General features: G+C 46.6%; 1 protein-coding gene across 3 annotated transcripts in view; it reads right to left on the reverse strand.

The window, feature by feature from the left end:
• Window positions 1–23,112, reverse strand: part of IQSEC2 (IQ motif and Sec7 domain ArfGEF 2) — a 77,473-nt gene that overhangs the window by 47,899 nt on the left and 6,462 nt on the right. For all 3 annotated transcript variants that reach the window (XM_058712297.1, XM_058712296.1, XM_058712301.1), the window contains exon 2: window positions 4,361–4,390. In XM_058712297.1, the coding sequence (XP_058568280.1) occupies window positions 4,361–4,390 (30 nt within the window). The remainder of the gene's footprint in view (window positions 1–4,360; window positions 4,391–23,112) is intronic.

Below are 23,112 nucleotides of genomic sequence, written 5' to 3' on the forward strand. Positions count from 1 at the left end.
AATATACACCCTCTAGGATCATTATGGACATTAAATGAGAGAATATAGGTAAAGTGCCCAGCATGGTGCCTGGCATATAACAGCTTTAGCTAACACTCAGTAAGTGCTCCTGCTGTTAACACCCCACCTCAGGCCCAGGGTACCAGCAATAACACAGAGCCAAGTTCCAAGCTTGGCTCCACCACATGGTACCTGGGGAACCTCACAGAGAACTGCCTCATATGTAAAATGGGGGTCTGCGATATGATACCACAGATGGACTGCAAAGATTTGAGCCTGTCAAGCATCCTGTGTGGAGCCCACATCTTAGAAGCTGCCAGATAAACGGCAGCAGTGAATACTAAGGGCAGCAGGAGCTCAGAACTCTGGGGTCAGAGCATCCCAGGAGGGAGAAAGCAGGCAGGGTGGACTAGGGTAGCCAGGGAAGGCTTCCCAGAGTGAGGAGGACTGGAGTTGGGCTCCCAGAGCCAGAAAGCTTTCAGCAGACACTAAGTGACAAGGTTTTCAGGCACAGGAAATGGTGAGAACAGAGGGCTGGGGCAGGGCAGGGCGGGCAACCAGGCTATGCTGAACAGGACTCAGCCTGGGAAGGGAAGACTCCAACACAGCTGGGTTGCCTCCAGGGACTGGTGGAGTCTTCGACTTGTGGATGGGGGAGCCTTGGAAGATCCCTGCAGTCTCAGCCACCCCAGATTGCCAGGAGGTCAAAACAAGGAAGCATTTTAGAGATTACCTAATCTAAACTCCCGTTTGACAGATGGGGGCACTGAGGCCCAGAGTGGGAGGCCTCCTCTGGGAACAGAGCCAACCGTGGCTCCTCCTCCCACTTCTCCTCCCAAATGCAGTGGGCTCCCGTTGCCATGGGGACATCCCTGGCTCTGTGGGTGTCAGTGGCTCCCCCACCTCCTCCCTCCTTCCCTAGCAACAGGCCACCTCTTCGGCTCTCCTCCTTGCATGCCTAGCAACCCCAGCCCTGTCCCCAAGGCCCCCCAGTTTCAGCCCGACCTTCCCTACTGTGGCACCGCCTCCAAATCTGGGACCCCTGGGAGGTATTGGCCCCTCCTACCTCTCCCCACACTTCACATCTCTCAAGCTTGACCATCCAGTAAGAGACAGTGGATTGGGCGTAGAGGAAGGTGGAGGGCACTACAACATACTGAGCACTATTTTATGCTGAACATTGTTTTACTTTAATTTCTTTCATCTGACCTGGACAAGTCAGAATCCTCATCCCCATTTCACTGGCCAGGAAACCAAGGATCAGAGAAGTTCAGTGACTTTGCAGAGAGCACACCAGCTAGGAAACAGGCTCTGCTGAGAGCTGGCTTTGTGAACTTGAGCCATCGCCCTTCCGAGGGCCTTGGTTTAAAGTGCTTGTAGGCTTGACAACTTCTCACAAACCTACAGGAAGTCCGGGCACCTTCCTGTGCCCACAGCCCTCGCGCAACACCAGCTGTTCAGCTCTAATTAGACTCCACACTTCCTCTGCCACCCCATACTTAGAAGCCCTCAGGCCTCCGTGGTTTTCAATCTACCTACCCTGCTTCCACAACTGCCAAGGCCTCGCTCCTCTCCTTGGTGTTTCTTCTCCCCCACCCCAGCCTCTCCCTTTTATGCACACACAGTGCTTATTAGATAAAGACACTGGGGCTCCAAGGGATGAACAGATTTGTCCAAAAGCACATAACTAGAAAGTGACCTGCCATAAATGGAGCCCTTTACCTGGATCTACTTGCTGCCCTTGTTTTGCTGCAGAGCTCAGCATCTCCCCTCTAGCCTTCCCTGGCTCCCACTGATGACAGAAGGTATCAGTCCGTGTTCTGAACTTTAACATTAGCTCTTTTCCTGCCCAGATCTGTTTTTGCCCATCCAACTGTGCCCCCCTCAAGTCCCATCCTCACTTCTAATGCATATTGGCTACATTCCCAGGGATGTGCCCCCACCCTCCACTGCAAAGCCTGCATGTCAGTCCTCCACAGCCCAGATCAGATTCTGCCTTCTCCAGGAAGCTCTCCCTAGACCCCTAGCTGAAGCCAGCTCAAGAATTTACATGTGGTCCTGTGAGCATCCTCACACAGCCCTGGTTCCAAGTTCAAGGGTCTACCAACCAGGTTTGCAAGATCTTCCCCACAAGTGCTATGTTTTAAGACCCTTCCACAGCCCAAGTGTGACCCTTGCTTCCCAACTGCTGAGTCCTCGAGGCTGCTGTAGCCTCCTGGGCTGTGGACACAGGATGGATATCAGGAAGCACGTCTCCATAAAACAAATGCTGGCTTTGGAACCAGACAGCACAGGGTATGAGTCAGAGTGATGCTACCCTGACCTATTGCTTTTCTTTCCTTGGGCAAGGCACTGACCCTCTGGGGAACCTCATTTTCCTCATTTGTAAATCAGGGATCCCAATCTACATCTAATAGGGCTGTTGTGAGCATTAAATAAGATCATGTTCAGAGTTCTTAATATGCGAGGAGCAAATGATAACTGCTATTATTACTAATATTAGGATGATGATGAGGATGATTATTATTATCTACAAGGCTGTCAAGAGCTCCCGCAGTGACAGTGTGGGCAGGGCTCCAGGCTTGGTGCCAGGCAGACCTGGGTTTGAATCCTGGCCCAGCCATCTATGAGTTGCGTGGCTGTAGGCAAAACCCGTAACCAGCCCAAGCTTCAGTTTCTTCAACTCTAAAACAGTGATGATAAGGCCAGCCTGGGTTCCACCTACAGTGTCACTAGGAGAATCAAATGAAAGAAAGTCCCTGATGACTTCTATAAGTTGTAAAGGCCCAATACATGTCATCATGACTTATGATTATGATCATTAGTAAATACCCTGAGCTATAGGTCCCAGGAACTCCCCTGCTGGGAGAGCTGAGAGCTAGAGATGCCTTTAATAGGATTCTTCAACAAGTAGCAGGGATATCAGTGTGGAGGCCTATGACTGTGCTTGGAGCCATGCCAGGTTGCTTTTCTCCAAACCCACAATGGAACAGTGGGACCCAGGTCCTTTGCTAGACTAGTGCCTTCGTAAATGCTAGGACAGGCTGTGCCCATGCCTCCCTCCTTGGCTGCATCCTGGGACTAACTGCATCTTGTCATGTACTCCTTGCCTGGACACTGGGCCTGACTGCATCTGTCACATTCCCCTGCTTTCCTGTTGACACAAGTGTGCTCCCACCCCACAGTCCCGACCTTGGTCCTCATCAGTGTGCTCATCCCATAGCCCCTGCTTGGGATGCCAGGACACGGTGTGTCCCATTACACACTTCCATCTCTATGCTGGGATCCTCTGCCTCCCTCCCATATCTACTGCCTGAATGGCAGGACCTGGGTTGCCACATATGGTTGGGCAAGCTGTGCCCCGTACAAGGGTTCACAGCCAAGAGGCCACAAGTAGGGGACTGAAATGGTATCCTGTGCTCTGTTCACTAAGCCGGGAACCCCAGTGAGGGGCCACAGTAGACCAGTAGAAAGGGAATTTTCCTCCAACTGATCAACTCAGTGGATTCTACTCTTCACGAAGGCACTGTATATGCTAGTTACAATCCTGGCTGGGACTGAATATACCCATCCCATCCCTTTGTTGCCTGGGCCCATCTCATCTCAGAGATCACCCCTGGCCTAGATGCTGAGCCTGAGTGGGCCTTATCCTGAGTCCCCCCACCATTCCCATGTACACCCAGACCCCCTATCCTTCACACTTGTGTCTTCATGAAGCTTTTGGTGGGTTAAGGCCTGGGAAATGCATAAATAGCCCTTGTCTTTACCCCCATTTTACTCCTGTCCCCACAAGTGGCCAACTGATCACACCCTGAAAACTTACTGAAGCTTGTAAATCCTTTTTACCAAGCATGTAAAAAAAATATGTGCACTTGGCACCATGATGTATGTTTCTAATGTGTAGACTGTGTCACATTAAAAGTCCACCCAGATCCCACTACTCAGGGCTAGTGCAGTTTGGGGTAGAGCACCAACACTAGACCAGAGAAGCCCCACTTCTCTCATACCCTCTTCTCCTGGAAGGAAAAGGTGGAGAAGGTCCCAGGTCCAGAGCCGACTTCTCTGCAAGTCAGCTTTCCCATCTGGGCAGCAACCATGAATCCCTCTGGGGTTCAGCCCAGCTCAGCCCAGAGTAGCTAGGGTCAGAAAGACTGAGGAACAGTTTTCAACCCCTTTCCCATGCCTGCCACACTCACCCAGCCCTCCCAGTCTGCTCCATACTCATCCCTAATACCAACGGGACAAAACCCCTGGGGTTGGCCCCCACCCCTGCCCATGGATCCCCAAGTTAGAAATCAGAGGGCCCCACCCCAGTCCCTGCCCCATCTCCCAACTGCTACTAGAGAAAGGGGGTACTGACCTGACTGTCCTGGAATTCTCACCATCAGATCTGAAAGGGAAACAGAAAAAAAAAAAAAAGTCAGCATTTGCTCTCTGTTCTTCTCCCTGTGCCCTATGCAATGACCTGGTGGCCTAATACATGTCATGAAAATGAGGGGTAGGGTATCTCATCCAGAGAAGAACCAGTGAGAAGGCTGGGAGATGGCAAAGGGCCTGGCCATTTGTTGGGATAGTGAGGAGGACAGCATGGCTGGAGTGCACTGAGCAAAGGGAGGAACGGTAGGGGGTGAGGTCAGGGAGGTGCCAGGAGCCAACCATGTGGGTCCCAGTGGGTCACAGTGAAAGGTAAGGCCCAAATCAGAGTGGCTGAGAGGCAGCCTGCAGCTTGGGCCAAGGCAAAGCCTAAGCTTTAAACCCAGAGAGACCTCACTTCAGATATTGGCTCTGCCACCTACCAGCCTTGTGACCCAGGCAAGCCACCCCCCTTCTCAGGATCTGAGCCTCAGTCTCCCCACTTGGAACACAACGCCAATCCTGGCAGGGCTGTTGGGATGATTAAACCCTTTGGAACCCAGCAGACAAATACCAGGTATTATTAACAACATAGCAAAGGCTTCACCAATTGCCTGGTCCAACCTGCTTATTTTCTAGATGAACAGAATGAGGCTGAGAGGGTAAGTGAGTCAGCTGCTGGGCTCCGGTCTACTACACAGGCCCTGCCTTCTCCATTGTGAGGCCCCCTCAGAGGTGAAGGAACTGCGAGAGAAGAGAATGGAGTGGAGGACAGCTTTGAAGGAACCCAAGGGAATGAGTGAAATCTGAACCACACCCCTCTGGCAGCTCCTCCTCAGAGGAGTGTGGGGGGTGGGGTGGGGGGAGGATTGAGACAGTGAAGCTGGTGCCTTAGGGGTGGGGAAGGGGAGGAAGAAGGACCAGGGAACTTGGAAGAAGTGGGAGAGCGTGGAAGCAGGCTTTCCTATCTCTTTTGTCTTCTTCTTCCTCCTTTATGCGCCCCCCATCCCCTCTGTGCCTTTTCCACAGAGAAGACAGAGATAATACATCACAGGCTCTGTCCTCAGTGAGGGGAGCATCATCTATGCTGAGTGCAAAGCAAGAGATGGATGCACAGGGAGGGGAGGTGGACCTCAGAAGGGAGTATTTGTTAGAAGAGTGAATGGAGCACTCACAGCGAGGTAGGGCAGGCAAGCATCAGGGTGTTGAAGCTCTGAGTGGGTGAGTACTGTGCTCCCAGTTCTGCTACTTACTAGCCACGTAATTCTGGGGAAGGTACTCCCCTATGCCCAGCCTCAGCTTTTTCACTTGTAAAATGGGGTGTGTGTGTGGAGGGAGAATCTCTCCTCTTGTCAGGTAAGGCTTGCACAGCATCTGCCTGGCACATGGTACATATTCAGCCAAGGACAGTGGTACTCACCTTTGGCCTCACAGTCCTGTAAAGGGACAGATGACCAGGGCCACAGAGCACCTTTTCATGTTTATTAAAACTTTCCATCTCACTGTGCAGCAACACGATTGCTTCTGAGGCTTGGCCCAATTATTCACAGGTACCAGGTCAGAGGGGTCTGACTTCAATGACTCCCCAACTGCCAACAGAATTGAGGCCAAGCCCCTCAGCCTCTCTCCCTAACACTAACCCTCTGCTCCAGACAGGCTGGTCTTCTTGTTGCCCCATCCCACCCCCAAGCCCCAGCACACATGGATTCAATCTACCATATACCATACCCAGACCTGGAAATATGAACCCTCCAGGAACTCATGGACTGGCCTCCTGCCCCAATCTACTTTTGAGCATAAGCAACATATATAATCACCTCCGTCAGCACTGAGAACCTATATGTACCAGGCACAGTGCCAGACTCTTTCCCTACATTATCTACTTTGATTCTGCAAAGTGGGAACTACTCATCCAACTTTAAGATGATCAAACGAGGACTCAGAGAAGTTGAAATGATTGGCCACACATCACGTAAGTAGGGGAGCTTGGCATGAACCCCAAAGCTCGTGCTCTTACCATCACATGCCACTGTATCGGTAGCTCAGTGCTGGGCACATATGTACTGTTAAGGTGAGTTCCCTTATCCTACTTCCCTAATGTCAAGACAGACCCTTCCTCTCTAGGGCTCTTTCTTTTTTATTTATTTATTTATTTATTTATTTATTTATTTATTTATTTATTTATTTTTGGGACAGAGAGAGACAGAGCATGAATGGGGGAGGGGCAGAGAGAGAGGGAGACACAGAATCGGAAACAGGCTCCAGGCTCCGAGCCATCAGCCCAGAGCCTGACGCGGGGCTCGAACTCACGGACTGCGAGATCGTGACCTGGCTGAAGTCGGACGCTTAACCGACTGCGCCACCCAGGCGCCCCTCTAGGGCTCTTTCTTCTGAGAGGTTATTAGATACCTATCTCTGCTCCAAAAGCAGGCCTATATGAGGTGTTACAGTCCTCAAGATGGCAGCTGAGGGGAGCAAAAGATCTCTAAGCCATGATGAGGAATGAATTAACCAGTTCTCCTCACTGTGGGCTGATTCTTACTAGTTTGAGGGTATATGACATCATGGGACCCTCAATGTAGGGGGGGCATCCCACCTCAGAGGTTTACAGCCCTTTATGCATTTAGTGTATGATTAACTATGTGTAGATACCAATGATCATTAGTGCTGTGCTTTCCTACACCTCTCTGAGGGCAAATGCCCTGCCTAATGGTCAGTCTACTTCTTACTCCATGAAGCTGAGCCACCATTTTGGGGGAGGTGGCACAGACTTGGATAAGTCACTGCTGTCTGGACCTTGGTTCCAAATTTATAAACAACGGGGCTATGTTGGCTGAGTTCCAAACAATCTTCGGGCCCTAAAATATTTAGTTTCTTCAGAATGCCAAAGTTTCTCTTTTTTATCAACTGGGTTCAGCTGTCTAGATAGAGAGGCAAAGACGCAGGGTACCAGGCCTCCCTTTATCAATCCATGTCAGGAGAAGAGATCAATTTCTCCTGCTACTCCCACAGCCCTCTCCTAATGAAAGGTCACTTGGGACCCCGGGGCTCTCAAAAGGTTTAGCCATGCCAAGTCCTATCCTCAGGAGCGATCCTCATAAACAGTAACTTATTGAAGCCTATGAGTACAGTGACCATATTTTCTGAACCAAAAACTTGGGCATGTAATATGACCAAGGATTTTTCTTTCTTTTTTTAAAAAATTATTTTAGCGTTTACTTTTTATATATATTTTGAGAGAGCATGAGCTGGCAAGGGGCAGAGAGAGAGAGAGAGAGAGAGAGAGAGAGAGAATCCAAAGCAGGCTCCAGGCTCCGAGTTGTCAGCACAGAGCCCGGCGCAGGGCTCGAACTCACAAACTGTGAGATCATGACCTGGCTTGAAGTCAGATGCTTAACTGACTGACTGAGCCACCCAGGCGCCCTGACCAAGGACTTTTCTTAAGTGATTTCTACCCAATGTGGGGTAGGACATTTCGAGGACAACTGTGAACAGGGCTCCTTCCAGCAGTGCTCTGAGGGGAAAGAGGTAGATACCCTGGTCCAGGGATCATACAGGTCTCTCCAAAAGCTGAGAACCAGCCCAGGGGCAGCCAGGCATCTTCTCTCCTGGACATCACTTGGTCTAACTGCAAGTCTCTCCAACGGAAAACTCCCTTCTCATTGCAAATCAGTTGACGTGGTTCTCCTGCACCAAACATTCAGTGACTCCCCTCAATGACCTCCCTGCCAGTCCTGCCTAAACTCTCCAAAGCTCTCCATCTTACTCCACCTCCTACCTACTTGTCTAGCACATCTGGTATTTGCTACTTGGAACACTCCTGCCCTTCTTTTATGCCTTTTAAAGTATTTTTAATTGTATTAGAGTGATACGCGAAATAGTTTAAAAAGTCAAATTGTAAAACAATCTTAACACAAAACTCGTTTTCCACATTTTTTTTTAACGTTTATTTATTTTTGAGACAGAGAGAGACAGAGCATGAACAGGGGAGGGTTAGAGAGAGGGAGACACAGAATCCGAAACAGGCTCCAGGCTCTGAGCTGTCAGCACAGAGCCCGACGCGGGGCTGGAACTCACGGACCGCGAGATCATGACCTGAGCCGAAGTCGGCCACCTAACCGACTGAGCCACCCAGGCACCCCTCCACGTTTTTTTCTGATTGCACTTTCATATTTCTAAAGTATATATTCGTGCTGCTAATCTATTTTTGAAACATATTTTCTTGTGTGTCCTTTTACCATTTTTTTGCCAAAGTAATACACATATGTAGATTTTCAAGTCACCCAGTACTTCAAGGATTGTAACAAAACACACAAATTTCCTACCCTACCCCCTTTGCACCCCCAACCCCCACTCTCAGGGACAAACCCTTTTCAACTCTTTTAACTGCTCTTTCAGGTATTTACCTCCTCATTTCTAAAGAGCCCATGTGTACATCTAGCTCAATCAATACTGGTAGCGGGCATTACTATGACTATATCAATACTAATAATGGATAAATCGTATCATATGCTATAACCACATTTCCTTTTCCATGCAACTTTTTCTTTTCCCTGGTGTTGATGTTGTTGATGGTGATGATGATGATGGTGACGATGATCTTGCTTGCTTAGTTTTCTTCATATCTATGATCAATTCTCCCCAAACTCTGTCAGAAGTGCAATTCTCCTCTCAATATGTTTTGACACATCAGGTAATCTATCAGATTATTTTTTCCCCCTCTGAGACATTGTCCCTAGTGCAATTGAGACTGGGCACTCTCTAGACCTGCACAAGGTTGCACTGAGATCTTCTCCTCTCCTCATCACTCTGGGTTTCCTTTCACCTCTCTTCAGTGTTGGATTTCCTGGATCCCTTGGCCTTTTTTCTGACTTTATGTCCACATTTTGCTGGAGCACATTCCCCAGTGCTCCCTATGAGGCCTAGGGCATAAAATCTTTAGATCTCATATGCCTGAAAATGTCTTTATTAGACCCTCAACCTCGATCGATAGTTCAACCAAGTATAGACTTCTAGGTTGGAAATTATGTTCATTCAGATTTTTGAGAACACTGCTCCATGGTCTCCTAGCTCTCCAGTGTTGCTGTTGAGAAAGCCAATGCCATTCTTTTTCTTGATTCTTTGTGTATCATATTTTTTTTCTGGAACTTTTCAGGATCTTCTCTTTAATGCCTGGTATTCTAAAATTCCACAGGCATACCTTGCTGTGGTCATTTTAACATTTATTTTGCTGGTTACTCAGGATTTTCATTCCTTCAGTTCTGGGACATGTTCTTGGCTTTGATCACTTTCTTTGATCACTTTGTATTATGGCTTTGATCACTTTCTTCCTGCTGTTTCCTCCATTCTCTATTTCTGGAACTCCTAATATCGGATGCTGGAGTTCCCCAATTGATCCTCCAATTTTCTCATCTTTTCTCTTCTGTTGTCTATTTATTTGTCTTGTTATTCTGCTTCTTAGGATATTTCCTCACCTTTTATTTTCTAATTCTTCTGTGGAAATCTTTATTTTGACACTATCTTTAACTTCCCAGGTTTCTTCTCCTCCCTTTGTGACCTCTGTTCCCTCCAAGTGCCTTTGTTTTTTGTTTTCTTGCTTGCTTTTTTGGTCACTCTTATAGGTTGATGGTCTTCTTCAAACAGGCTTGTACTATCTGATCATCTCTGGCTACCTAAGGCTTGCTAGTCGAGGGCAGGCGGGGCGGGGGGGAGGTTAAATGTCAGTTGTACTGAGGTTTAATTTACATAAAATGAAATGTACCTATCTTAAGTGTCCTTGGCTGGTGATCCTTGGTGACTGGTTCACATGACACTAACAAGCTGATGGGAAGCTCTGTGAATAGATGGAGCTTGCCAGGTGGTGGGCTTCACTACAGTTGCTGGGCTGAAGCCTGTTCTTTTGTTGGAAGACTCCCACATGTTATCTTTTGGAGGCCCTTTTCTAGGGACTTTCAGTTTCCTCAGAGAAGACTACTTTACCCTCTTGTATGCTCCTGATTTCGGTGTCCTGGAAGTAGGGGAGTGGAAGAGGTTGGGATCCCATTGTTTTAGGATACTTGTAAGCCTGTTTCACCCCACCCTTCATTGTGCCTGGTATCCCCAAGCCCAGGGCCTCTTAACTTCAATTTCTCCAAAAAATCAACCCCTATGTGCAGGGATGGGGCTGGAGGGGTGGGGGGGCCCTCACTAGATGGGGCCAGGGAGGGGCCAAGAGTGTCTGTTAACAGACTTCCAATATTCTCCCTGTTTTGAATTCCATACCTCACCCTGTCTGCTGTGGTTCATAGCCCCTCCAAATCCTAAGCATTTCTGGGGCTCTCTGGGTGGAACAGTTTACTTCTAGTCAGCATCCCAGACCCTGTGTGTTTCTACCTTTTTTAGTTCTTTTTATTTTTAAAAAATTATTTATTTTTGAGAGAGAGAGCGCGAACAGGGGAGGGGTAGGGGTGGGGGCGGACAGAGGATCCGAAGTGGGCTCTGCACTGACAGCAGCAGGCCTGATGGGGGCTTGAACTCACGAACCATGAGATCATGACCTGAGCTGAAGTTGGATGTTCAACTGACTGAACCACCCAGGTGCCCCTACCTTTTTTGTTTCTTTACTCATATTTCAGTTGGATTTGGGGAAGTGTCAGAGATAAATAAGTTTATTCAACTCATTATGTATAACAGGAAGTTCCTCTTCTTATTGCAGCTAACTCCTATTCACTTTCTGTGACTCATTTAGGCAAGACCTCCTCCAGAAAGCTTATCTTAATGTCTCTAGGCTGGATGAGGAGGCCCTCCTCTGTTCCCCTGCACTGTCCTTTTCTTGCCTCCATCACAGCCCTGATCAAACTGTTCTGAAAGTGTCCATTTCCTGACTCTCCCTGCAGATCAGGAGCTCCTGGTGGTCTGGAGCTGTCACTCAGTCATGCCTGTATCCCCCAGTTCCCAGGGTCTGGTCCACAGAGGCACAGAGCAAATATGTGGTGATAGAAAGAATGAATAAATGAATGACTTCCAAAATGAATCAGACCCAGCCAGAGGGACCATCTAGAAAGGGAAATAAGCCGAAGACAATTGTTCCTATACAAGGCCAGTTCCCTAAAAGCTAGATGTGCAAGGATGCCCACTACAGCATGATTTAAAACCGTGGACAAATGGGCCCAGCTTCCATGCCCTGCATTCATAGGATGGTTAAGTACCTTATGGTATATCAGTTGCCATGAAAAACAATGCTAATGAAGAATATGCAATTACATGGGGAAATGCTCAAATGAAAAGCAAGAAAAAATTTGATGTGCTGTATCATTTCAACTGTATGAAAAGAATGAAAAGAACAAGGGAAACACACCAAATGTTTGCATGCAGTGGCTGCCTTTGTGTGCTATAATTATGGGTAATGTTTTCCTCCTCTACTTTTCCAAGTTTTTCTACATTTTCTAATGGAAGAATGCATTAAATGTCTAATTTTTAAAAAGGTCCTGAGACGTGAAGGCCAATGTCCTGAGAGTGCTATGAACAAAATACTGTGAGGGGGGACCTAAGAGTCTGTGTGCAGGTCCTACAGTGCTTGGTGGGAAAGCTGCATTCTTCACTGTCCAGAGACCTTGAAGACCCAGGCCCATGGAATACGAACCTCTCTTGCTGCAAAAGTAGGACCTAACTTGGGAAGCCAAAGGAGGAAGATATTGGAGTCTAGCTTATTACAAATAGCAATACCATAGGCCATCCTGGGAAACAGAGGTCCCTACACTGGGCCCCAAACTTTAGAAACCCCTATCCATGAGGTAAAGGATCTGAGGGGCCAAGGGAATGGGACCATCAGGGTCTCAGGGGTCAAGGGAATGGGACCATCAAGATTTTTGGCCCTCTTTCTTCTAGACTGCACTCCAGGTACTCAGGACCCCGGCATTCCCTGCCTATGTCTCTTGAGCTTATTTGCGAGAATTGTGAGGTCTTATTATCAAGGTCCACCGGCTAGGCCCAACAGGTGGCCAAGGGGAATCTGGGAGTAGGGAGGGCTTTGATGTGGCCTGGAGTGTCCATACACATCTCAAGGTTCTATACAAACCACAGGTTCATACAGAATGGGGACAGGCCAAGGGTGTCAACTGGTACCTTGCCCAGGCCCTACAAAAGTAGAGCCAGGCAAGTCCATACCTAAGCCTCAGGGTTTATAGAAAGGTCTAACACTGAGAGGTGGATGGACCTGGGTTCAAATCCATTTATCAGCTGTGAAACCATGAATGAGTCCATTCCCTTCTCTGAACCTCAGTTTTCCCAACTATAAAATATGTATAATAATTCCAACTTCAGAGAGTTGTGGTGAGGCTTTCTGGGAACAGGATGGCCTAATGGTTATGAGCAGAGGCCTTGGAGAAGACAGGCCTAGGTTTCAATCACAGCCCTGCCCCTTCTAACTATGTGATTTGCATCTCTGAGGCTCAGTTTGTTCACCAATATAATGGAGGTATTAATAGCATTAACCTGATAAAGCTGTTGGAAGGATTATGGTTGTAAACAATACGTAATAAAATTGAAACATTCTTAAATGAGGAAAAGCTGCTTAATAATAATAGTTGTGCAAATATTGGTTATGGTGGAGTTGACGAGGCCTTCTATACTGCCGATGCCCCTGTCCAGCTTTATTTTTCTCCACAGCACTTACCACTACGTGACATACTCATATCTTCTTGTTTCTTTTCTGCCCCCACCCCCTCCAACATACAAACACTAGAATATCAGCTCCACAAGGCAGAGATTCTGTCTGTTTTGTTCACTGTTTCTAAGTGCCTAGAACAGTATGAGGTACATAGAAGATGTTCTTCTACCGTTAGGTAGATATCTGCTACTTAGGGGTAAAAAGGCATTCTTGGCTGATAAAATAGCCAGAATACAGGCATGGAGGCACAAAGAAGTCCACTGTGCTTAGGGAACCTTAGACAGTTGACTACAACTTGATTACTGGTCAGGAAGGGAAGAAAGTGGCTAGAAAGGTGAATGGAGCCACGGCCTGACTAAAAGGAGCATGCAAGAGCTTTCCCAGACCACAAGTGGTGTAAAGACTTACTTTTGATGGCTAGGGAATGGAAAAGCACTTGGGAGAGAGGCAAAGATACCTCCCAAGTCCAACAGCCATCTAAATCATGACAATGTGAAAAATGAAAGTCAAAACCTTTTGAAAGATTATTCAGCTGGAGAAGACTCCTTCCAAAGAGACCCATCTGAACCAAGAATCAGACCTAGAAATGACAAATAGGCAGGTAAAGAAGTCAGGAAGATGAGATGATGGTGATGTGCAAAAAAATCTTATAAAGGTTAATGAAAGAGAACAACCAGATGAACCACCAGGCAAATCAGAAAGCTTGCTGGATAATGAAACCACCTTCAGCAATAGAGCCACATCGAAGGCGAAGATGGTGGCATGGATGCAAAATGAAGGCCATGGTAATTTTGGTTGCTGGTTATCCCTTTGCTGGTAATTACTCTTCCCATGGTCCTTGATTTCCACTATTCATTGAACAAGTTCTGGGATGATAAGGATGATGATAATAATAATGAAGATTGCTGCATACTTCAAAGGAAATATTTTGCTTTTAATGTTTTGAATTTCTTTTTCAGGAAATAATGAGACAAGTACCACTTCACATTTTTATTTCAAATAGAAGATAGACAGAGACTACAACAAAGAGCCTTGAATGCCAGGCAACAGTGTATTGTCCTATAATTTCTGAGGAGCTTTTGGGGAGCTCAGCCCTAGGAGTGATTAGGTCAAATACTGCCTTCCCCAACTTCATGCTCCTTTCTGTCAAGCAGGCTTTATTTTGGTCCGTAGCATATTCTGCCTTCTAATAATCCAAAAAGAATAAAGTGAATATTGATTAAGCACCTACAATGGTTCAGGGCTTGTGTTATATTCTCAACAGTTGGGCAAGATAGTGATTATTCTTCCCATTGTATAGATGTGAAAACTCTGGATCAGGGTAGCAATGAGATTTGCCTAGAGTTACGCAGCTAATAAGCAGGGAAGCTGAGATTCAAGTCTGGGTTTGTCTGACTCTGAAACCAAGGCTTTTAACTGCTACAGCTGTGGCTTCCTTCTGTCATGCCAGAGCTAAGTGGCACTTCATCTCCCATACCAGCCTGTGAGCTTGGCCTCTCTCCCTCACCTGGCTCCAATCTCCCCTCCACACAGTGCAGCCCAACACCCTCGACACACCATGAGCACTCAGACAGTACTTCTGGAAGAAACAATCATTCAAGGTCAGTGGGGGAGCAAAAAGAAAAGGGAAGGTGGGATTAGGCACAGGTGTTGCAGTCCAGATCAGCTCAGCATTATAACAAAAAAAAAAGGAAGGAGGAGAGAGGGAGAAAAGGAAAATGGAACTGGCTCTCTCCAGCCCTCCCTTCCTGCCTCCCTCTGCTGGGGGCAGAGGGATGGAGGTTCAGCCATGATTGGAAGGAGAGTGGGTGGAAGGGGGTGCAGCTTAGAGAAGCTTGCTGTTGTAGAAGCCTCAGCTCAGCCTCAAAGCCCCTCCTGTGCACCAGGGGGCCCATCTCTGGTCTACCTGCTCCCACGGCCTAAGCAAAGGACCAGAACGTTGGGCTGCATGCCAGGCACCCACCCAATGCTGCCAAAGCACAGCTCACAGCAGACCCAGGACCCTCTCAGGTCACAGTGAGGGTACCAAGAGAAGTAGAGGGGCTGGCTCGGGTTGGGGGGTACAGATGGAGGCCGTGGCAGAGCAGGAATCAGAACCCAGGTCTTCAGTTTGCTGAGGGCTCTCTTGACTGCACCAGAGGTTGAGAAAAATGCTCATGAATGCACATGGAGCCAGAGGTAACACATGCTGAAACGAGGCCCTCCACGGTTAGGTATTTGGGGGGTTCCTAATAATTTCCAGTCTCAGTGCAGAGTGAGAAAGCAAAACAACCACTTTTAAAAGTATCTTTAGCTTCATTTGGGCCTCAGAAGCATAAATGTTTATCTCCTCTCTCTCTCCCAGGACCCCACTAAAACGAATGTGAAAAATCAAATAAGGTAGGAAATTGTAACAGTGAAGAGGATGGAAGAGAGTGAGATCAATGGATGAGAGATTTCGACAAATTTCTAGAAGCAAAAAACAAAAAGAAGAGTGTGCATAGTTGGAAGGAGAGCCAGGGGCACCACTCAGGGGGTTGCAGTCCGGGGTGGGAACCAATAGGGCCAGCAGAGACCCAGAAAGACTCCAGACTTGGAGATGGTAGGTATGAGGAAAGGGTAAGAATGCTCAGGATCTGAAGACAGGGGAATAAACCAAGGGTAAGTACATGAAATCCTCCCCTGCTTCCCTAACCCCTCAAATCTAGAATACAAGCTGCCTGGCATTCACCCCTAGGCAAAATATCAGAGAGCTCAGGGCTAAAGGAATTAAACTATCTGGGATGAATTAGGGCATCCAAGTGGCATGTTGGTGTCCCTGGAATAAAGTGCTTTTCAAGTGCTTTTCATCCTGGCATTTAGGGGGCACCCATTATAACGGTCAGCTCCCTGGAGGCTCATCTGAAAGAAAGCCAGCAAGTGGACAAGGCAGTGTGGATATACAAACATCTCAACCAGACTTTCTACTAACTCATTTATAAACTACTAAAATAGAAAGTATGAGAGAAAAGAGCAGCAGCCCAGAGGATCAATCTGGGAAGCTCAACATCGAACTAAATGACATTCCAGCAAGAGGAAACAGAGAAAATGAAGGGGAGGAGACTATCAAAAAATTATGTAACAAAAGACATAATGCATCACATTTTGTACCGGGGGGTCGGTGACTGGAAAACTGAGTGCTGGTTACATAGGTGTGTTTGGCTTGTAAAAATTGACCAAGCTATTCATTTGCGATGTGAGCACTTTTTTGTATGCATATTATGTTTCGGTGTGAAGTTTAAAAAAAAAATCCTTCTTCTAGAAATCTCCAAGGAGATTGTCCCCAGAAGAAGTGCTGTGATTATTCTGCAGGTGCAAGGAACTCCACAAAACAGTAACTAAATAAGCAAGGAAGTAAACAAACAAACAAGGTAGAAAGGAAGTCCTGGTCTCAAATATAAAACAAAGTAAAAAGTGGCATGATTTTGAACAATGTCGTAGAGCAGAAGAAAGGAAAATTCATTTGATCTGGATGCTAGGAACATCTTCCTGGGAGTACAGAGGTTGTGACAACGGACCTTGGGAACTGAGGTGCAATTATAGTACACTATTTGGCCCTGCAATGAATAATATTGACATAATCATAATCACATAGAGTGTATTAGTGGTCAAATTTAAAAAAAAAATTTCTAATGTTTATTTTTGAGAGAGAGAGAGAGAGCACACAAGTGGGGGAAGGGCAGAGAGAGGGAGACACAGAATCCAAAGCAGGCTCTAGGCTCTGAGCTGTCAGCAGCTGAACGTGGGGTCGAACTCACAAACCATGAGATCGTGACCTGAGCCGAAGTCGGACAGTTAACTGACTGAGCCACCCAGGCGCCCCAATGTGGTCAGCTTTTAAAATCAATTTGTCTTGATACAGCACTGAAGACCTAATTATTGTCACAGAACAGAATATAAATGCAATCAAGCTTGCTGACAAAAGTATGGAACACACAAAGCAGGAGCTACAAGGGTGGAGGAGAGATGGAAGGAATGATGGGGCCCTAATGTCTTACAAACCGAGTGGTAGAGAGATACTGTGGAGGGGCGCCTGGGTGGCTCAGTCAGTTAAGTGCCTGACTTCGGCTCAGGTCATGATCTCACGGGTTTGATTCATGAGTTCGAGCCCCACATTGGGATCTCTGGTGTCAGCACAGAGCCTGCTTCGGATCCTCTGTCTCCCTCTCTCTCTCTCTCAAAAATAAACATTTAAAAAAAAGAAAGATACTGTAGAAAATGGATGGAATAAGAAACCATAGTTTAAAATAGTACTTGATAAAAATTACAAATTTGAGAAGAGGAGAGAAAGAGTCAGGTGTTGTAAATAAGCTAAATCCTTACTTGTCATAGTAGAGAGAAGTCAGTGGATAATGTTCAAAGTTGATAAATGAAGAAATGATGCATGCTATTTAGAGATATGAAGTCACTGCCAGAAAACCTAAATGGTAAAAGCAGCCACCTCTGGGGACTGGGAAGGGGGCAACGGGGAGACACTGGCTTTTTACATGTGTCTTCGTGTACTACTTGCCTTTTTAAAACTATGCATATGTACTGCTTTAATTTAATTTTAAAAACAAGTCCCTCCTCTTTCTCTGGACCTTGATCACCCACATGCTACATACAAAAGAGGGAGCTTGATGATTCCACGTGGTGTGAGGTCCTTTTCTCCATGCTTCCTTTTATATATTTATTTTTTTAAGTTTATTTATTTTGAGAGAGAGAGAGAACGAGCAGAGGAGGGGCAGAGAGGGTGGGGGGGGTACAGAGGATCTAAAAGGCTCCCTGTCAAAAGCAGAGAGCTCGATGTGGGGCTCAAGCTCATGAACCTCGAGATCATGACCTGAGCCAAAGTCAGATGCTCAACCACTGAGCCACCCAGGTGCCCCTCCATGCTTCTTTTTAGAGCAGGAAGAAGACAGGCAAGTAAAGGGCTGACTCCCCCTAACTAATGCCTCAACTCCTCATGGCACCACAGTCATCTATGCAGATGCCTTCTCAGCTGCCCCAGCCTGCACCACCCTCTGGTCTCCTTCAAGCCTCACCATTGCCTGTCCAGCCTCTCCAGCCCTCCATTCATTCAACTATTTACACCTGTTAGTTATTTATACCTGCCTGAGTCACAAAGGATTTGAGGTGGCTTACTCCAATAACACAGATAAAGAAAGAATAAAAATTGAACTAGAAAACGAGAGCTCAGAAAAAGAGATCAACAGAGATGCTAAAGCTGTACTTCAAATTAACTGGTAGCTGAGGAAGAAAGCGAGATACAATGAGCCATGACAACCTCATATTAGGAAGGAGGAAATACACCCGTTTTCAGGGGAAGCAAATCTTTGCCGAGCACTGAATTCTTCAAATCATTGTCTATGGGAGATTCCAAGCAGGAGAAGGAGATGACTGGTTTGGTTTGGTTTTGTTTTTTAAACTTTAAGTTGTCTTATTCAGGATGAACTATTCAGATATTTGGATGAGTTATTTCCCATAAAAACTAAAGAATTTCAGGTAATACCATAATTATGAAATGAGGTATGCGCTATGGCACAATCTTGGGTTATTTCATTGATTTTCTTCCCCTGCAAATGACTATTAAGAACCTACAAGTATCAGGGAATGCCATTCAAACGTTCTTGGTTAATCCTGAGAGATGGGCATTGTCATCCCATTTTCCAGATGAGGAAACCAAAGACGAGAAGGTAAATGACATAGCTGAGGTCATCCAGTGGGTTGGGGCACAGCCTAGATTCAAACTTAGGTTTTTCTGACTGTAGCTATGCTTGTGGTGAGCATATCATAATGTATAAACTTGCAAAGTCACTATATTGTACACCTGAAACTAATGTAACATTGTGTGTCACTATACTCAGAACACAACAAAACAAAAACAAAGTTAGGTCTGTCTGTCTCCAAAGCTCCTTCTTTGTGTATCATACCATGAGGACTCATAACAAAGGCATCCAGGCTGGAGACACTCTGCCCAAGGCGATGGGCACACAAGTGATGACAGACACAAGCCCGCCCTCTTCCACAAAAATAGAAAAAGGGGGGATGACAGGCCTAGCTCTCAGGCCAAAAACTGCCTGTGAGCTGCCTCAGTTACATTAAATGGGGACTCCTAGGGTAAAAAGCAGCAGAAAAAACGGTGGGCCTGGGTGGAGAAAGTGAAATCTGGGTCTACTCCCCAGCTATGAATCTAGGAAATCTGATTTCTGAAGGGCTGAACTAGACAGAGCAGAGGGTCTGTCTGCCATCAAAGCAAGAGATCCTTTATTTAGGTGATCCCTCCTCTTCACGACTTCCTCCCCAGCAAGTCTCCAAGCCTCCTCGAGCTCCAGTTTTCTCATCAGCAGGACCCAAAGATAATGATCCCTATAATCTTCACAGGCTTTTAAGGCATAAAATAGCACATCTAAGGAACAGTACTTTAAACACTGGCATTAACAGTAGAGTGACTTTTCTTTTAAAAAACATTTTTTAATGCTTATTTATTTTTGAGAGAGAGACAGAGCATCAGCAGGGGAGGGGCAGAGAGAGAGGGAGACACAGAATCCGAAGCAGACTCCAGGCTCTGTCAGTACAGAGCCCAACATGGGGCTTGAACCCATGAACCACAATATCACAACCTGAGCCAAAGTCAGACACTTAACCAACTGAGCCACCCAGGCGCCCCTAGAGTGACTTTTCTAGTCAGAGCTGTTCTGCTCATACACTGAGCAGCCTCATACAAGCCCTTTCTCTCTGGGCCTCAGTCTTCTCATCTGTAAAATGAACAGCTTGAGCTGGATGATTTTTAAGGACCCTTCTAGTTTGAAGTTTCTTGGCTTTTATGCTGGTATTATTAAAATCCTGCTCATCATGAATGGCTGCCGCTCCTCTGTGTCCCCACAGTAGGCTGCATGCCCCTCTGTCACAGCACTTGTCAATGTCTTGTCACTCTCCTCCAACAGAGTATCTCTACTCCCCACTACCCCAGCTCAGGCCTTATCATCTCTCATCTAGACTGTCACACTCGCCTTCTCACTGGGTGCCCTCCAATCTGTCTTCCAAACTATCCACTAGTCGGATCTCTCCAAAACATGCCTCTCAACACATCTCCCCATTCTCTACAATAAGGACCTCTTGCCCCAACCTAAAACCCGATCTTGGCTCCCAATTCCCAACATAATAAAGCTCCTTATCCTGCTAGTCAACTGTCCTCCTAATCTGGGATGGCTGACTCTTCAGACTCTTCTCCAGACCTTCCCTGCCTCAGTTTGTGCTTTAGTTTGTACTGACCTAATAAAAGTGCTCCGCCCCCCAACACACCCTGCTGGTTCCATGCCTTTGTTCATTCACTCATGCTGGCCCCTCTGCCTTAGTCTCCCTTTTGTTTTCCATTTCTGCCAAGCCACACACTGTCCTGCTTCACCTTGCTAACTCCTACTCATCCTCCAGGCCTCAGCTCAGGCAACACCTCCTCCAGGAAGCTCTCCCCGACAGTCTAGGTAGATGTCCCTCCTTTGGGCACCCGCAGAGCCCTGTGCCCCCGCCCCCCCCGGCACAGCACACAGGAAACCGCATCACATTCATCTTCTCTGCCCAACTGTGAATGCCCTGAAGCCAGGAACTGTATAACATTAATCACAGAACTCCCTGCCTGCAGCAGTACAAGGAATGGCATGTCCTAGGCACACAATATTCACTGGACTGACCTCTCTTTCAGAAGTGGGGTGAGCTCCCACATGGCCTGTCCCTCCGGCTCCTCCCCAGCACAGAGTTTTGCAAAATTATTAATAATAACAATGCCTCAGGGCACCTGGGTGGCTCAGTCGGTTAAGCTTCTGACTTTGGCTCAGGTCATGATCTCACGGTTCATGAGTTTGAGCCCTGTGTCAGGCTCTGTGCTGACAGCTCAGAGCCTGGAGCCTGCTTCGGATTCTGTGTCTCCCTCTCCCTCTCTCTCTCTCTCTCTCTCTCTCTCTCTGCCCCTCCCCCACTTGTGCTCACTCTCAAAAATAAACATTAAAAAACTTTTAAAAGTAATAACAACAATGCCTATCACCAACTAAACATACACTATGTGCTGAGTACTTCACATATGTCATCTTACTCAATTTTTACAACAATCTTGAGAATATGGGTTATTTATGAACTGGCCAGCATATCAGATGTACAAGTGCCTCCCAGTTTTACAAGGGAATTTTAGGGAAGGAACATGTAGGTACTTTTAATCACAGATATGATGACAATAATTCTAAAGTGGTTATATAGAGAAAAATAATTGGTTTTATTAAGGCAAATACAGCATCCTGGATTCCAGTAGGAAATCACAAGGCCCAGATATACAGTCATATTATCCCTTTAAAAGGGTATAAAAATCACATAGCTAAAAAGACAGGCATTGATACTGGAGAAGTGGCACATATCAGGTGATAACTGTGATTAAATTGTGATAAATTAAAAACAAACTTTCCTTCTCAAAATGTTAGAGGAATCATCCTGATCAGCCCACGTAGCTCTGGCTTGTTATCTTTGTTTTGAAAAGGATGTGCTGTGTGGATCTTGGCTGACTTGTCTGGTTTGCTACACTCCACCTCTAGGGGGCAGGGCAACCCCACAGACTATTTTCCATCCTTGTCTCTCAGCTTTCCATCCTGACCAGAACCTTCCTTGACTACTGTGTTAGGTAGACAGGAAAATTTTTGATACATTGGGGAGGTGGGGTGCAACATGAATCTGAATCTTATATATCAGAAAATATAGTTTTATCCCCATTTGCAACTTGAGAAAACCGAGGCTCTGAAAGTTAAGTGACTTGCCTAGAGTCACAGAGAGTCCCCCTTCCATGGCACTGAGCTTTCCGTGAATACAGAGGCCCCAAAGAGCTTCAGCTCTTAAGTGCTTGATAACAGGCTTCCCTACGTAAATGCTTTCAACATGGATGCCTGGAGAGAGATCAAATAACTTCCATGAGAAAGTTAGAGTAACTAGCAAATTACCTTGCCCTAAATGAGTTACCAAAAGTGGAAATAAGTCATTTATTTATCGTTCTCCCCCATGACCCGTGTTTATCATTCTGCCAGGGAATACAGCCAGGGAGTGAGCCAAAGGGGCCATGTCTTATTCTGACATTGAGACACCACACCCTGCCCAGGGTCTGAGCCCCAACAGAGACTTGTTGGATAAATAAGTAGCTTTCCACTAAACTGGGCAGGCTGCACACGAGTCCTACGCATGTCTCTTTGCTCCTTTCAGAACAGAAGATCTTGCACTGAGGGTCAAGACCACGGTATGATATGGCCATAGCATGGGAGGGAGAGGTAATGATGAATAGACAGGCCTAAATGTCTCCAAAGTTTCCTCTGATTCTGCTACCCTGGTATCCCACAAACTGGAAGGCTGGTAAGTGTGAAAAGCCCAAAGTAGAGGCCAAACAACTCCTGGGACAGCATGCAACTCCTGACAGCAGCAGGCCTGATGGGGGCTTGAACTCACGAACCATGAGATCATGACCTGAGCTGAAGTTGGATGTTCAACTGACTGAACCACCCAGGTGCCCCTACCTTTTTTGTTTCTTTACTCATATTTCAGTTGGATTTGGGGAAGTGTCAGAGATAAATAAGTTTATTCAACTCATTATGTATAACAGGAAGTTCCTCTTCTTATTGCAGCTAACTCCTATTCACTTTCTGTGACTCATTTAGGCAAGACCTCCTCCAGAAAGCTTATCTTAATGTCTCTAGGCTGGATGAGGAGGCATCTCTCTATGGGGGGCTCTAGAATGAAGAAAAACTTAGGCACCTCTAGCCATTAGTGCACCAAGGCTTAATCTGACATTCATTTGTTTATTCAACATTTACTGAGTGGCTACTACGTGCTGTGCTGTGTGTTTCCAAGCTGCTGGCTCTGTCACTCATGCCCAGAGCACCTACCATAGGGACCAACACAACATGCTCTTGATACATGTCACTTAAATGTCAATCTGTAGGGGCTCTCGATCTAGTAGAGAGGATACAAGATGTAAACAAATAACCATAATGATACAAAAAGAGAGAGGGGCGCCTGGGTGGCTCAGTTGGTTAAGCCACCGACCGTTGACTATGGCTCAGGTTATGACCTCATGGTTTGTGGGTTCG

Source organism: Neofelis nebulosa, chromosome X, assembly GCF_028018385.1.
Source record: "Neofelis nebulosa isolate mNeoNeb1 chromosome X, mNeoNeb1.pri, whole genome shotgun sequence".
NCBI classification, from domain to species: Eukaryota; Metazoa; Chordata; class Mammalia; order Carnivora; family Felidae; genus Neofelis; species Neofelis nebulosa.